Here is an 18050-nt window from a genome sequence, read left to right as displayed (position 1 = left end):
GAGAAACACCATTTGAGCTAAACAACTGACGTGGAAATACTCAAAATGACATTTTACTCTCTGAATTGTCCTTTCTTGTAATTACAAATAAGAGAAAATCTACAGATGCTGGAAATCCAAGCAACACAAAAAATGCTGGAGGAACTTGGCAGGCCAGGTAGCATCTGTGGAAAAGAGTATAGTTGTCATTTTGGGCCTACACCCTTCAGCAAAATGAAGGGTCTCAGTCCGAAGCATCGACTATACTTTTTTCCATAGGTACTGCCTGGCCTATAAAGTTTCTTCAGCATTTTGTATGTGTTCCTCCTTGTAATTTTTTTTTGTTTTAGGGAGATCAGCCATACAGTCCCTGATATGGCTATCCATGGCAGTTTGTCATCAGTTCATTGCTCCTTGGATCTTAGTAAATACAAGTTAATCCGTGGATTAATACAGAACAATTTAGGAGAACCTATTGAAGAGTTCATGAGGCCATTTGATTTACAGGACCCCAGCATACATGTAAGTATAAATAACAGGATTAAAAATTATGCAAGGTGGGAAGTAGGAAAGGCTGAAATGTTCAAAGTACATTTTATTATCAAAGTATGTATACATTATACAACCTTGAGATTCATCTCCTAACAAGCAGCCACAAAATGAAGAAACCCAAAAACAAACCCCATATATATGAGAAAAGACTGTCTTAACATCCAATGTGCAGAGAATAAAGAACACACCATGTCCATAAGAAAATAAAAGAATAAAATAACTCATGAAGAAGACTATCAAACACCTAATGTGCAATGAAAAAAAATCATGCAAACAGTAACCACAAGCAAATAGTGTTTCTGAACTGAAGTCTGTGAGAGAGTCCCATAGTTCAGCACAGAGCCGAATAAACACCATGGAGCAGCATCTTAATCAGCCTGTACTTCGCCTCGGGCCCGACACCCTGACCTTTCTGGAACCTTGACCTTTTCAATCTGGCCTGGTGCTTAATTCTCCATCCAAACATTGGGTTCTACTGCTTCGAGCAACGATCTGGACTTATTTCCTGGCATAATTTCTATATTACTATTTAACTATTTATGGTTTTATTACTATTTATTATTTATGGTGCAACTGTAACGAAAACCAATTTCCCCCGGGATCAATAAAGTATGACTATGACTAACTGGCCTGTACAGGTTGAATTCTATTTTTACAAGATAGTATTTAAGACCGTTGTCTCTCTAATTTTGCCTTGTCCCCTTGTCACTTCCGGTCCCATCTGCCCTCCACAGACTCTTTCTCTCCCTCCCCTTTTTTTAAATAAAATATTTCCATATTTCCTTGAATTTATAAGTCAACCTTTCTAGTTTTCCCATCCCCTGCACCCTAGTCCCAGTGTATTCAGTCATTTACTGTTGTTTGTTTGCTCAGCTTCTGCACTCAGGCCCCAGATGTTCAGCAGTTTTCTCAGCCAAAAACTTTTTTAAAATGTATACACAAAAGTGCAATAAAACCATTTAGGTGCCATTCAGGCTATGCTTGTTGCAACAAAAAAAAGTTTGAACAAGTTTTCCAGTACTTTCTTTTCAGGCATTTGTTTGATTTCAATTTTCTTCTGGATTTCTCAGACAGTTCTCAGTGGAGAAGTTTATACAAACATGTCCTTTCTCATCGATATGATGAATGTTAGCTTGGAGCTCCTAGAATCAAAGGGCAAGAATACAAGCAGTACTTCACTGGCAAGGTATTTACTGCTTTTCCGTGTCTGCAACTCTCCTATCACATACATCTTATTTTAAGCTTATTGGTTCAGGCAATTTACAGAATAACTCTGAGAACCTCTGCTGCTTTTATTATTCTTCTACCTATTGTGAACACTCAAAATATATAAAATTTGTATATTGAAATTTATCCTTTGGTGTTGTACATGGAAAAACTCAGATCAAATGTAGTCTGCTGTGAAAAAACGTAAGATGTCAGATGACTGAATCAAAGCATGCATTCCAAATTAGCGTATGCTTTAGAAGTTGTACAATGTCTAAATACTTTGGACATTGGGAAACGAAGTAGAGAAAGTTGTTGTAGCAGAGGATTTTCCCACCAAATCAAACTTCAAGACTCATGGGTTTCAGCATCACCACAGGAAGGATGGTATCGTGATAGGAAGTTTCCAAGGCAGTTTTCATAACAGTTGTGGATATAGGAGTTTGTATAGTAAAGGCAGTATCTAACAATAATATGAAAGCTCTTCCATACTGAAGATGCGGAGTACTCTTTCAACATGAATGATTTGGTATGCGCTGTTGGAAGAGGAAACAGAAGTAGATGCTATCATGTTCAGAAGGGAAGATGGAAAAGTATTGGGTTAACAAAAAGTAGCTGTGGGGGGAGGGTGAAAGAATGTGATATGCGGGATTACTCTTGCACAAATCCTCATGAAATCAGTGGATCATTAATTTCCTTCACTGCTTTATGATTTAGTGTAAGAATCTTAATATGTAAGTATTCTGTGCATAAATCTCTTGGAAAATGGACTCAAATAATTTTTGCTGTTTTCTTGTACTATCACTTTTTCAGATTCGATTTCAAAAAGTCAAAATTACTTTACGAGAGTTTTTCAAATGCGACCAAGTCTGTAAATCTGGTCTCTCACTCAATGATGGCTTATGACACACGAAGCACTGGACAAGCAAGGAACCCTAACATCAAAACAAATGTATTTCGATGCATTTTGGATGCATCAAAGAGTGGTGGCAACCAAGCCTCCCTACAAATGGAGCTGCATTACAGGTGCCAAACAATATAGCTGTTTCAGAATTGCCGTTAATTGTTGCTTTCACCATCTGTGGTTAGTCATTGGCCCATGCTGAAATTTATGTGCATATCTCATTGGGCTCAACTATGGCCTTCCCAATGAATGAATATTCAGCTCCTTATTCATGCTCTCAAATAAAGAATAGTTATTTTGACAATTTACTGGCAAGGTAACCAGTATAGTTAACATCTTCATAGGAAACATTACAGTATGCATAATAAAAAAGCATGAGTTAGGTCACTTGGCCTCTTGAACCCACTCCACCATCCTATGTGATCAAGGTTGATCTGCCCCAGACCTCATCTTTTTTGTGCCAGTATCCCCGATCTTTCAAAAAATTATCTACTTTATCTTTATATGATGTAGCCTCCAAAATCCTATGAGGTAATGGATTGCAAAGATTCACTGCCCATTGAGAGAAGTTCCAATGCTCCGCAGCTTTAAATGACTGCTCTTTAGTCTTATAACTCTGATCAAGATCCCTCCTTCAGGATTCTTTTACCAGTGCAAATGTCTGTCTACCCTGTCATGCCCTTTCATGATCATAGAAACATAGAAAATAGGTGCAGGAGTAGGCCATTCAGCCCTTCGAGCCTGCATCGCCATTCAGTATGATCATGGCTGATCATCCAACTCATGTATAGTTCAATAACATCTCTCAACCCAAATTAATAGAAAACTTTTTTTCACATGGTCGATGAAGAAGAGAAAAGTAAATAAAACCAAATGGGGGAGAACTGTAGAACCTTGGTACTTTTGATAACTTTACCACACAGTGCAATTCACTTTCTTGTCTCAGACTTGCATACACAATCATGATGAATATTATTATTACATTGATGATATAATCATGGGAATAGATGATAAGTATTCAGATTAACATCCTAATGACATGACCCACCCACTTGTGTTTTGAAAATCAGTCTGGACAGTTACCCTTCCATCCTAAATTGGTCTTTCATTTTAAGAAAGCAAGTTAAGGTTAACTGAGAAATCTGAGGGTATATATATTACTCTGGAAATGTTATATATACATTATTAGCTTTTTTCTGAGATATTACATTGACTGAAACCTAGTTCAAGAATGGTAACATCTCGACAGCAATCTCCCTTTGGTGCACTTTCCACCCCTTGCCCTATTGAAAATGCTATGCGGCCCTTTAAAATATATCATGATCTTTCCTCTTATTCAACCTCACTTCTAGTCAGCGCTGTGAGGAGGGCACATTAATAGCTTGGCATGAGATTGATGTAACATTTTCCATGAAATGATCCATTATTAATAAACTGAATCCTGGCTGCGAGCTTAATGTAAAGTTTTTCTTTTTGATTTCCCAGGTCGACCAGAGATGCTTCAAGTTTCACTGTGGTTCTGAATAACCTGCGTGTTTTTGTCATATTTGATTGGTTGATGCTTGTGCGGAATTTCCTGCAAACTTCTGACAGCCCAAAAAAGCCAGAAAATGTCTCACCTGCTCGTGAACGAAAAGTTGGTAACGAAGTCCTGGTTCCCAAAACTGTGAAGTATGGAGTCATTACAAAACGTTCTTCTGTGCCAATGCCAAATGAGAAGTACTTGGAAGTGAAAATCAATGTAACTGGTAAAAAGTACAATTTATCTTTAGAAAGTTAAGCACTAATTTTTATAGGCCTATTCACTTCCAGATTTATTTCATGGGAGAAATTTTTTGAAAGCACCTGGAGTGCAATTTTATATTCCCTTATAAACTCCTTCCTAATGACCACAGGAACTAAAACTCCACTGGGTATAGTTAACAACTATTGAGTTAAAGGGCCGAAGTTTGAAATTCAATCTGACCTGAAGTAGGTGATGTTATTTGGATTAGGACATTGCAATTTGGCATAGATCCATCTGAACTTGGAAGGATTGCAATTACTAATAGTTTTCACTCTGAGGAACAGCTGGCAGAATCTGCTGTTTTGTGCATGAATGTCGTGCTAATGGGTAAATGTGTTCAATGCTTTCAAGAGGTTTATTGATATCTAATTTTTGGCTTGGGCATGAAAGATGACCACATGTGGTATTGCCCACAAGGAGTGGTCATCACAGAATCTTGATTAAGCAAGAGTCAGCATGTTCGTGTGTGGAAAACACTGTGATTGGGTAAGCTGTATGCCGCTGAGCATTCCTCTTGCAAAATGTTTTTGTCATCATTTTCTTATTTTCCTTGATGTTTCTTCCTTTCACATGACTTTTTTTTACATTCAATCCATTGATGTTATCCTGAGGTGCAAAATGCCACCTATTGGCTTCAATCACCTATGGCTTGCAATTTCAGGCGATATATGATAAAAGCAAGTAGTATTGTTGACTGGGTAAAATTGCTTATGAATGCCCTTGAAGTAACCTATATCACTTAAAGCTTCACAAAAATGGTTTAAAATTAAATGGATTGTACCCAAATGAAGTAATATGAATTTGAGCCAATCCCATTAAAAGGGATTACATTTTTCAACTGGTAGTTTCAGGGTTAAGTATAACTTCTGCTTCCATTCCCAACTGGGATTGATTTAAAGAAGCGACATGTATTCTTTTCATAGGTACTGAATTTGTTGTGGTTGAGGACATGTCATGCCATGATACAAATGCAGTCATTCTGAAGGCAACAACTGTGCTCACCTATAAGCCACGACTAGTGGATCGACCATTCTCTGGTAGTCTTGGAGGAATTGAGGTAAGCAATGGCTTCAATGTCATACAAATAAAATAATGTTTTATAGTTAAAGATAATTTAGTTTCATATTGTGCAAAGAGATGTATCATACATTGCGTAAGCAGAGTAACTGTCTGAACATACAGCCATTTAAAAAAATTAATAATACCACAAGTAAACAAAATGTTAATTTGGTATTATTTTTTCTTGTCAAAATTTACTATGGGATCAAAGCACAAAAATATCAGGCACTTAGAAATTGAGGAAATCAAATTTGAAGAAATGAATCTCAGTTCAACTGGAGCCTGCTGCATTGGAGTCAAGGAATATTACACTGGTAGTACTGTGACTATCCTTTCCTAATGGGGCTACTTTTCTCCCATGCTGCTTTCTCACCGGTGTAACCAAAATCAGACATTTGAGCCTAATGTGTACTACAATACCTTCTAAAGTGAATTCTATTTGTATTTTCAGGCTCACCGGAAAGCTCAAGTAAATACAGTCAGATTGAATTTCTCATTTTTATGGCAGATTGTGGTTCTAAATCCATTTGCTATCTTACACATTTACAGGTATTTTCATGCCGCCTTGGCAATGAGCAAGAAACTGCATTGTCCATTATTGATCCTGTAAATGTGCAGATAGAATTGATTGGAAATCCTACCTACCAGAAGAGCTCTGGTCTGCTGGACGCCTTTGGAAGTGAGGATTTCCCACCAGTACTTGAGGTACCATTTTAACAAATAATTTCTGAGCATCTTGATTGTGAACCTGAGATACTAACTTTTCTCAGCAGAGCAGCAGTTCGGGGTGCTACAATTGGATTAGCATTTCACTTGAGGGAGAAATACATGTCCTGTTCTCTTATATTAGTTACTGTATATAAGGTCCTAATGTGGATTAGACTTGGCTCTTACATCTTTCAAATTATCTGACACATAAGGTTTGGGGTATATGAAAATAAAATGCTACAGATGCTGTAAATATGAAACATAGAACACAGCACGTTACAGGCCTTTGGCCCACAATGTTGTGCCAACTATGTAACCGACTCTAGAAACTGCCTAGAATTTCCCTAGTGCATAGCCCTCCATTTTTATTTCTAAGCTCCATGTAAGAGGCTCTTAAAAGACCCTGTTGTATCCGCTTCCACCACCACTGCCGGCAGTGCATTCCATGCACCCACCACTGTGTGGAAAAGCTTACCTCTGACATCCCCACGGTACCTTTTTCCAAGCACCTTAAAACTATGCCCCCTCATGTTAGCCATTTCAGCCCTTAAAAAAAGCCTCTGGCTATCCACACAATCAGTGCCCCTCATCATCTTATACACCTCTATCACGTCACCTGTCACCTTCCATCGCTCCAAGGAGAAAAGGCCAAGTTCACTCAACCTATTCTCATAAGGTGTACCCTTCGATCCAGGCAACAAATCAAACATAGAAATCCTGGTAATGTTATCTGTTTCTCTTTCCATGGATGCTGCCTGACTTGCTAAATGATTTGAGCATGTTCTGTTTTCTTTTAATGTATTAGGATTCTGTATGAAGAGTGGGGAGTTTTAAAATATGATACTGAAGATTGCTCTCATTTATAAAATTGTTCTTCAATAACTTTGACTTAAACGAAGAGAAGGGAGAAAATATAAAGCTTTGGTATCGCAGCCACTTTGATTATCAGATTATTTTTGTAAATGAATGCTTACTTAACATTCGACTAGTATTCCTGGTGTTACAATCAATATACTTTACAAGAAAACCAGAGATGACTAGTACATGTGATTGAAATACTGATTGGAGGAAAATGTCTTTCTTCTTTCTTTTTTTCTTTTTTAATCTTTTTATTAGTTTTCAAGTTCATAAACATAATAACAATAGTGATCTAAAGAGATTGGAATTACATTATTGGTAATAAACATATACAAGAGAAACTACAAATAGTGCAAGTGTAATAGACTTCCAAACTCTTAATATAATTAATCATGAAGAGAAAAGAAATAAAAAGAAAAGGATATCACAAAGAAAACCCCCCCAAAAAAACAAGCACAACAAAACAGGGCTGAACCAATATATTAGATCGAATACATTCATTAATGTTGTTAACTCCGCTCCTCTATTCATATATTCTAAGTTAATAAAAAGGATTCGGAAAAGGTCAAACTAGATCATATGAAAATGTTGAATAAATGGCTTCCAAGTCTCTTCAAATTTAACCAAAGGATCAAAAATGACACTTCTGATTTTTTCTAAATTTAAACATGATATAGTTTGAGATAACCATTGAAATGTAGTAGGAGGATTGGTCTCTTTCCAATTCAATAAAATGGATCTTCTGGCCATTAATGTAACAAATGTGATCATACGACAGGCTGAAGAGGATAAAGAGCTATGTTCCATCATTGGCAAACCAAAAATTGCCGTAATAGGATGGGGTTGTAAATCAAAACGCAAAACTGTTGAAATGATATCAAAGATATCTTTCCAAATTTTTTCCATGAGAGGGCAGGACCAGAACATATGAGTCAAAGAAGCCACCTCAGAGTGACATCTGTCACAAATAGGATTTACATGGGAGTAAAAACAAGCTAGTTTATCTTTAGACATGCACTATGTACTACCTTAAATTGTATCAGCGTATCTATAGCACATATAGAGGAAGAGCTAACTAATTGAAAAATTTTCTCCCATTTCTCTGTAGGTAAGTGAAGTTGAAGTTCCCTTTCCCATTCATTTTTAACTTTATCAGATATACCTGGCTGTATTTTCATAATTATATCATAAATAGTTGCTATTAATCCCTTCTGATAAGGATTTAAACCTAAAATTTTTTCCGTGATATCATTTGGGTATGAAATCGGAAATGTAGGCAGCATGGTATTTAAAAAGTTCCTTATTTGTAAATATCTGAAAAAATGGGATCTGGGCAAGTTATATTTATTAGACAACTGTTCAAAAGACATGAAACAGTTATTCAAAAATAAATCACGGAAATATGTTATAACCTTCATTTTCCATATCAAAAAGGCTTGATTCGTAACAGAGGGTTGGAAAAATTAGATATAATAGGGCTTGATAATATAAATTTGTTCAAACCAAAAAATTTACGAAATTGGAACCATATTCGTAATGTGTGTTTAATTATTCAATTTAGAAAACACGAAGGGCTGTGAAGATCCTAAAATAGAAACTAATGAAAGCCCTTGTACAGAGTAACTTTCAAGGTTTACCCTTGTGGACTTGGAATTATATCCCAATCTTGTGTCCAAAATATTAAATATCGAACATTAATTGCCCAATAATAGAATCTTAAATCTAAATCTTAATCTAAACCACCATCTTTCTTGGACTTTTGTAGATTTTTTTTACTTAACCTAGGATTTTTATTCTGTCATATATAAGAGGAAATTTTAGAATCAATAGTATCAAAAAAAGATTTAGGAATAAAAATTGGTACCACTTGAAATACATATAAAAATTTAAGTAGAATAATCATTTTAATAGCATTAATTTGACCAATCAGTGATTGAAACAGTGGGGACTATTTAGTAAGCAATTGTTTAACCTGACTAATTAACAGTAAAAAATTGAGCTTGAATAAGTCCTTATGCCTTTTAGCAATTTTAACCCCAAATAAGTAAAATAGTCAGTAATCAATCTAAATGGTGAACATCTATAAATGGGAGCCTGCATATTTAATGGAAAAAGTTCATTCAATTTATAACCAGAAAAACTACTAAACTGAGCAAGCAAAGGTAATACTGCTGGAATGGATTTCTGAGGGTTAGAAATATATCATAGTAAATCATCTGCATATAGTGTTAATTTATGTATCTCATTCCCACGGGTAATACCAAATATATTAGGAGAGTCACGAATAGAAATACCTAACGGCTCCAGGGCAATATCGAATAATAATGGACTAAGAGGGCAACCCTGCCTAGTACCACGGAATAACTGAAAAAAGGAAGATCTTTGATTATTTGTAAATACCGAAGCCAAAGGAGTAAGGTATATCAATTTAATCCAAGATATAAATATCGGACTAAAATTGAATTTCTCAAGCGTATTAAACAGGTATGTCCATTCAACTCTATCAAAAGCTTTCTCAGCATCCAATGAAATGACACATTCTGGAGTTCTAGGTGAAGAAGTATAAACAATATTCATTAATCTCCTAATATTAAAGAAGGAGTAACGATTTTTAATAAATCCAGTCTGATCAACAGAAATAATTTGAGGCAATACATTCTCCAGTCTTGTTGCCAATATTTTAGAAAAAATCTTAGAATCCACATTCAGCAAAAATAGACGCCTGTAAGATGCACATTCAGTAGGATCCTTATCTTTTTTAAGAACTAGGGAAATAGAAGCTCGATAAAAAAGATTGTGGTAATTTACCTATAGATACTGCATCCTTAAAGATTCTACATAACCAAGGAGAAAGTATAGTAGAAAAGAGTTTAAAAAATTCTACTATATAACCGTCTGGACCAGGTGCTTTACCTGAATTCATCAAGGAAATAGCATTCTTTATTTCTTCTACCGTAATAGGTACATCTAATTTTAAACATTCATTGGGTGGTAATTTTGGAATACTCAATTTCTTTAACAGTTTGTGCATTATAGTGGAATCATCAGGAAATTCTGATTGGTATAAAGAAGTATAAAATTCTTGCAAGGATTTATTTATCTCATCTTTTTTACAAATCTTAACAATCTGGCGTTTAACCGAAGCCGATTTCAGTGAATTAGCCAATAGTTTCCCAGTTTTGCCACCATGTATATGAATTGACTCCTAGTCTTAACTAAGTGATTTTCAATCTAAGATGATAGTAATAGACTATGTTCTATTTGAAGTTCAACTCTCTTTATAAAGCTCCTGATTAGGAGCAATAGAATATCTCTTGTCAATTTCTTTAATCTTGTCAACCAGCTTAAGTGTTTCATTATTAGTTCGCTTTTTCAATCCAGCAGAATATGAAATAATTTGTCCACAAATATATGCTTTAAAAGTATCCCATAGTACCCCGCTGGAAATTTCCTCAGTAAAATTCGTTTTGAAAAAAAATCAATCTGTTCCTCAATAAAATTAACAAAGTCCGAGTTCTGAAGTAAAGTGGTATTAAATTGCCATTGTCTAGTACTAGAAAATGTATCCATTGACTTAATGGATAGTTTCAATGGTGCATGATCGGAAACAGCAATGGAGTTATATTTGCAGTCAACAACAAGTGGAATTAATCGAGAGTGAACAAAAAAGTAATCAATTCTAGAATAATGATGATATACATGTGAAAAGAATGAAAACTCTTTCTCATTGGGGTGTAAGAATCTCCAAATTTCTGAAGTTCCAGAGTCAACCATAAAAGAGTTAATAAGAGTAGCCAATTTGTTCGGAAGTGCCTGATTAGACATAGATCTATCCATCAAAGGATTTAAACAACAGTTAAAATTTCCACCCATAACCAACATATGATAGTTAAGTTAGGAAGGGATGTAAAAAGATATTTTTAAAAAATTCAGGACAATCAACATTTGGAGTGTAAACATTAACCATAACAACTTTTTTGTTAAATATCAAACCAGTATTTAGCAAAAATCTACCATTCGGATCTAAAATAGTCTCTTGATACACAAATGAAATTGAAGGATCTATAAAAATAGAAACGCCTTTCACTGTGGCCTGTGAATTCGAATGGTACTATTAGTCCTCCCAAAACCTAAAAAAACGCTGATTATCCTATTTCCGCACATGAGTTTCTTGTATGAAAATAATATGAGCATTCATCCTTTGGAATACTTTAAAAATTTTCTTCCGTTTAATCGGGTGGTTTAAACCATTTGTATTCCAGGAGACCAAATTAGTGATCTTATCCATAGTACTGAAATTGAACATAAGCTATGTAAAGGGTTAACCAGAAAACAAACTCATGACCCCGGAAGAGGAAAAAAAGGTTCAAAGAGGAACCGGAAGTTACGACATTTCAGACATTTTGGTAGTTTCAAGTCAGCCCATTTAGAGAAAAAAATCTAAATTAAAAATAAGAACAAAAATATCACTTCCCCCACACAAAAACCCAGAAGAAAGCCAAATAGTGGCCCATGCTAAATCTAACCCCATCTCTCCAGAAGGCAACCCAAAAGTAATATGTTTTTCTTTTAAAAAAAAACACCACCCATGGTCAGAAAAGTAAAAAAGCAATTACTATAAATGTAAAGAAAAGGTTACAACAGTTACAAACATAAAATAATTTCTTCTTACTCATATGTCAAAAAAAACCAAATGCCAATTCATATTATTAGGTTTTTTTTCATATATAAATGATCAAAAATGACGCAGCAAGAAAAAATAAATTCTTAGGGGAAGAAGATGTAAGATGTAATACTTCTCCAGTAAAGTTTCAAAGAAAAGGAAAATCAAAGACTGAATCTACTACTAAATTACCCTCAAAAGCATAAAGATTCAAGGTGAAAAATACAAAATCACTAACAAAAGAAGAAAGGAAGAAATACTTTTATTCAAAAATACGAAAAATACCTACACTAGAAAACCAAGGCAAGAACCCTCAAAATATAAAAGTCTAAATCTGTAAGCTAAATATAGCTTTTTTCCCAAAAAAAACTGAAAAGCAAGTTAGAAAAAAAGAAAACAGTGCGCTAATTAGTCCTTAGCAGAGGAAGGCAGATTGTTGAGAAAACTTTGAGCTTCATCCGGAGTCTTAAGTAGACGATGAGATTTATTGGCCAGAACAATTCTCAGACCTGCTGGGTACAGCAATGCTAATTTAAAGCCCTTACGATAAAGTTCTGATATCTGTGATTTAAAAGCCATCCGTTCCCTCAGAACTTCCGGGCTGAAATCTTGAACGATGCGAATTCCGAAACTTTGAAATTCAATCATACCTTTCTGCCAAGCAGCTTGTATCACTTGATCCTTAATGTGAACATAGTGGAACCGAATAATAGTAGGTCTTCGTTTAAAATCTTTGGAAGGTTTGGGGCGTAAGGTACGATGCACATTATCAAGCAATGGGGGTGGGGGGGGGGACTCCAAACTTCTGGACCAAACACATCCATTAAAAATTCAGTGAAGTATTTAGTAGGATCGCCCGTCTCAACATCTTCGGGGAGCCCGATTATTTGCAGATTCTTTTGCCAAGATTGATCTTCAAGATTAATAATCTTTGATTTAAAACGTTCCAACTGCTGAGATGTCGAAGCTAGATGTTTCTCCAGAGTTTCAATTTTTCGGTCTCTCTTCTGATCGCCTCCATCCATTTTTGAAATTCTGATCTGTTGTTGATCGATTTCTCGTCTAAACAATTTAACATCATCTTGAATCGTCTTCAAAACTTCTTCAAACACAGCAAATCTTTGGTTAAGTTTATCCTCTAGAAGTTTCGACATTGTTTCAAAAATTAATGGAATGTGCTTAGAGGCTTTAGGATCGCCATCTTTTTTCCCGTTTCCGTCGGAGTCTTTCCCATTTTTAGCTTCTCGTCCTCTGGTCAACATTTTCAGTAAGTTAAAAACGAAGTTCAAAGATATATCTGTAGTATAAACCCTTTAATGTAGGTATAGATAAAGTAAATAAGGGTGGTTACAGGTAAAAGAAGTAAAGGGAATGGAGTGAAGCCAGAGTGAACCTCACGCCATGAGCGTCTCCTGGAGAGTCGAAAATGTCAAATGACCAGTGGTAATTTAGCCAAATTACTTTGCTGGCCCTTCTCTAATTTTTGACACTGCTACAGTTTCCAGGCCTTATTACATATAGCATAGCATTAAGCATCATGGAGAAAATTGCTACTATTTTCTTCTCCATGGTTGCTTGATTTGGTCTTCTCAGCAGCAGACATAACTTGCAATTCATCTTGATGCAGTAAGGCACTAGAGTTTGTGGGTTGTGGAATAGAAAAAAACAGGATGTCAAACCAAAATTGTAAAGGATTTCCAAATGTAAGTTATTACTATATTAATTAATATTTAAAAAGAGCTTTTGACTTTGAAAAGAAGAGTTTTTAAAACAAACAGAAACCCAAAAGTCTTTAGCCTCTTTAGGAACTCAGCAGGTCAGACAGCATTTATGGAGAGGAGATAGACGCTGAGTGCTTACAGCATTTTGTGCTTGTTGCTCTGGATTTCCAGCATATGTCAAATCTCCTCTGTTTAGGTTTTAACTTCTAGCATTTTATTCAATGCACAAATAATCAAATAGTGACAAACAAAGAGATAAAGTATTTGTAATACTATACAGAAATTGTAATGTAGGAATATAAAGCAAAAATTTGGAGTAATCTGTAAGAATATGTGAACTTAACTTTTGTCTTAGAAATCTGATCAGCTGCTGGCTTCCTTCACTTGATTGCTCAAGAATGTCACTGTTACATGAAACTCTTTCAAAAGTATTAATTTATAATGTCCATTCATAGAACAATTTTTAACCACTGTTAACATAAACTTGGATTTGATGATCAGCAGTAAAAAAAAAGGCTTGCACAGTGCTTTTTACATTCTAAAGTAGTTTTAATTTTTCCCGGCTATGGCATAAGAAATTGTGTGTGCACCAGAAGTTGAAGCCCTCATCAAAAAATCACTGTAATCCTGTAGATTCAAAGTAAGTATATTTACTTTTTGTAACTGATGGCAGAGAGCAGATTGATAGGTAGGAGGAGTTAGGTTTTGGATATGGTTATTGTTTTATACTATGCTTTGTAATTATCTGCAGGTTTGTTTAGCGTTTAAAGATTAAGAGAAGACGCAGTTATTCTCAGTAGAATTATAGTGAAGGCATATGGTGTGCAGCTCTGTCTAGGTTTACAAATAAAGAATGGTCACTTGATTGAAGTACTGGAGGGTAGCCAAAGGTCATGAAATTGATACGAAGGTTTCCAGGTGGGAAAGGAGAGAAAAGATAGGCAGAGGTGGGTGGTTAAATGTGAGAAATGCAAAGCAAAACATTTTAAATGACGCACTAGCCATACACAAATCTTTACACTATCCTAACGCGTTTAGAAATTGGCAGGTATTATGCCGTGGGCATCCCTGAGTTGTTGACTGAAAGAAGGTCATCATTGGGAGCTTAACATTAAAGACACATTATATCAAAAGGACAGGTAGGAAGACAGAGGGAATGGGTTGGCTCTCTTGGTTAAAAAAAATTAAATTAAATATTTAGAAAGGGGTGACATATGATCGGGAAATGTAGAATCCTTGTAGGTGGAGTTAAGAAACTACAAGGGTACGAAGACCCTGATGAGAGTTATGTACAGTCCCTAAAAGGGTAGCCAGGATGTGGAATATAAATTACAATGGGAGACAGAAAAAGCATTTTTAAAAAAAAGGCAATGTTATGAAACTCATGGGGATTTCAATATGCAGGGAAGATTGGGAAAATCAGGTTGGTGCTGGATCCCAAGAGAGAGAATTTGTAGAATGCCTACAAGGTGTCTTTTTATTGCAGCTTGCGGTTGAGCCCACTAGAGGAAAGGCAATTCTGGATTGGGTGTTGTGTAATGACCCATATTTGATTAGAGAGCTTAAGGTAAAGGAACCTTTAGGAGGCAGTGATCATAATATGACAGACCACCCTGGAGTTTGAAAGGGATAAGATAAAGTCAGATGTATCAGTATTACAGTGGAGTAAAGGGAATTACAGAAGCATGAGCAAGGAGATGGTCAAAGTTGATTAGAAGGGGACACTATTGGGGTTGACAGTAGAACAGCAATGGCTGGAGTTTCTGGGGGCAGTTTGGAAGGGGCAGGACAGATACATCCCAAAGATGAGGAAGTATTCTAACCAGAGGATGAGACAACAATGGCTAACATGGGAAGTCATAGCATAAAATCAAAAGAGAGGACATGTAATATAGCAAAAATTAGTAGGAAGTTAAAGATTGGGAAGCTTTTAAAAACCAACAGAAAGCAACTAAAAAGCGGTAAGGGGAGATGAGGTGAAATATGAAGGTAAGCTAGCCACTAAAATAAAAAAAGGTACAGAAGATTTTTTCAAATATATAACAAGTAAAAGAGAGACAAGAGTGGTTATTGGACCATTGGAAAATGGCGCTGGAGGGGTAGTAATGTGGCAAAGAAATGGTAGACAAACATAAGTATTTTGTGTCAGATTTCACTGTGGAAGATACTAGTAGTATGTCAGAAAATCAAGTGTGTTGGGGCAGAACTAAGTGTAGTACTATTACTAAGGAGGAGGTGATTGAGAAGTTGAAAGATATGAAGGTAGATAAGTCATTTGGGCCAGAAGGACCACACTCCAGGGTTCTAAAAGAGGTAGCTGAAGAGATTTGGAGATATTAGTGATGATTTTTGAAGAATCACTAGATTCTGGATTGGAAGGACTGGAAAATTGCGAATGGCACTCTACTCCTTAAGAAGGGAGGGAGGCAGAAGAAAGGAAATTAGAGACCAGTTAGCCTGACTTCAGTAGTTGGGGAGATGTTGGGAGTCCCAGATGTTGGGAGTCCATACTTGAGGTTGAGGTTTCGGGGTACATGGGGGGATGATAAAATAGGTCAAAGTCAACAAGATTTCTTTAGGGGGAAATCTTGCCTGACAAATCTGTTGGAATTCTTTGAGGTAATAACAAGCAGGAGAATCAGAGGATGTTGTTTGCTTGCATTTTCAGAAGGCATTTGACAAAGTGCTGTATATGAGGTTGCTTAATAAGAGCCCATGGTATTACAGGAAAAATATTAGCATGGATGGAAGATTGTCTGACTGGCAGGAGGCAAAAAGTGGGAATAAAAGGAGCCTGTTGATTGGCTGCCAGTTTCTAGTGATGTTCTTCAGGGCTTGGTATTGGAATCGCTTCTTTTCACATTCAATGTCAACGATTTGGATGACAGAATTGATGGCTTTGCGGCCAAATTTGCATACAATACAAAGACGAGTGGAGAGGCAGTAGTGTTGAAGGAGCAGGGATTCTGCAGAAGGACTTAGATTGGGAGAATGGGAAAATAAGTGGCAGATGGAATATAGTGTAGGGAAGTTGTATGGTCATGCACTTTGGTAGAAGGAATAAAGGTGTAGATCATTTTCTAAATGTGAGAAAATCCATAAATCAGAGGTGCAAAGGGACTTCGGAGTCCTTGTGTAGCATTCCCTAAAGGTTAACTTACAGGTTAAGTCAGTGGTAAAGAAGGCAAGTGCAATGTCAATATTCATTTTGAGAGGACTAGAATCTAAGAGCAAGGATGTACTGCTTTATAAGGCACCAGTCAAACCACAGCTGAAGTATTGTGAGTACTTTTCAGGCCCTTTATCTCAGAAAAGATGTGCTGACATTGGAGGGGGTCCAGAAGAGCTTTACAAGAATAATCATGGGAATGAAAAGGGTAACATACGAGGAGCGTTTGATGGCTTTGGGCCTGTATTCACTGGAGTTTAGAAGAATGAGGCGGGGACGGAGGGGGGCGGGGGAGGAATCTCACTGAAACTTACAAATATTGAAAAGCCTAGACAGTGTAAAGAGTAGGTTTCTTATGGTGGGTGAGTCTAGGACCAGAGGATGCATCCTCAGAACAAAGTGACGTCTGTTTAGAGCAGAGATGATGAAGAATTTATTTAGCTAGAGGGTGATGAATCTGTGGAATTCCTTGCCATAGAGGACTCTGGAGACCAAACAATTGAATATATATATATAGAGAGCAGTGGTTGATAAGTCCCTGAACAGTAAAGGCATCAAAGGTTGCAGGGAAAAGGCTGGAGAATGGACTTGAAAGGGATAATAAATTAGCCATGATGGCATGGCGGATCAGACTCGATGGGTCAAATGGCCTAATTCTACTCCTATGTTTTATGGTCTAAATCAGAAACTTTGCTTTGTTCTATTGAAAAATTATCTTATGTATTTATTTACCTGTATGAGGCATTTACAGATATTAGACTGTAAGGAATAGACCTGTATAGTATCAAAGATTAAACAAAACTAAAATGGATGTGGCAATCATTAACATTAGTTTACTATATAAAATGAAAGTTTTAAAGCAAATGCATTGAATTTGTGATCTTGTGGCCATTGTGAGCAGTGGTTCTAATAGGAATTTCTACCTTTCACATTTATTTAGATCTTACTGATTCAACTGCACTGTAGTCTCTCAGTAGGCAATATAATGTTAATTCTGAGAGAACCGAAATAGTCACTTTATATCCCAATGAAGGGCAAGTGTACTATTTGTGAGCAAACCATTACTAAATCTTGATCTTTGACTTTATGCCACTGTTCAGTTCCAAAATGGAGGCCCAAATCTTCTACAATTAACAAGAATGACACAATATAAATATAGGGATATACAACACAGAGATAATCCACATCTGTCCTAATCTTAAACACATTTTGTTCTTGTGCTTCAGATTCAATTCTCTAGTCTTGATATCAGACTTTCATACAATGATGTGCAGCTTTTCCTGGCAATAGTCAAGTCCATACCTAAGCAAACCACTACAGTGCCTCTTGTGCCTAATCTTGAGTCAGTGAATGGCAGCACCAACTCAGTTCGTTTGACTGGCAGCTCAACAGCAGGATCTGGGAAAAGTAGACATGAAATGGATCCTGTCCTTGGTAAGTAAAGG

At 36.2% G+C, this 18050-nt stretch overlaps 1 protein-coding gene across 2 annotated transcripts in view; it reads left to right on the top strand.

Moving 5' to 3' along the window:
- The window catches only part of vps13d (vacuolar protein sorting 13 homolog D), a 316116-nt gene that overhangs the window by 126451 nt on the left and 171615 nt on the right, over positions 1-18050 (top strand). For both annotated transcript variants that reach the window (XM_072245256.1, XM_072245254.1), the window contains exons 27-33: positions 330-501; positions 1602-1717; positions 2551-2763; positions 4127-4389; positions 5351-5484; positions 6036-6191; positions 17832-18039. In XM_072245256.1, coding sequence (XP_072101357.1) covers positions 330-501; positions 1602-1717; positions 2551-2763; positions 4127-4389; positions 5351-5484; positions 6036-6191; positions 17832-18039 — 1262 coding nt within the window. The remainder of the gene's footprint in view (positions 1-329; positions 502-1601; positions 1718-2550; positions 2764-4126; positions 4390-5350; positions 5485-6035; positions 6192-17831; positions 18040-18050) is intronic.

Source organism: Mobula birostris, chromosome 27 (assembly GCF_030028105.1).
Source record: "Mobula birostris isolate sMobBir1 chromosome 27, sMobBir1.hap1, whole genome shotgun sequence".
NCBI classification, from domain to species: Eukaryota; Metazoa; Chordata; class Chondrichthyes; order Myliobatiformes; family Myliobatidae; genus Mobula; species Mobula birostris.
This window is presented reverse-complemented; position numbering and strand designations above follow the sequence as displayed.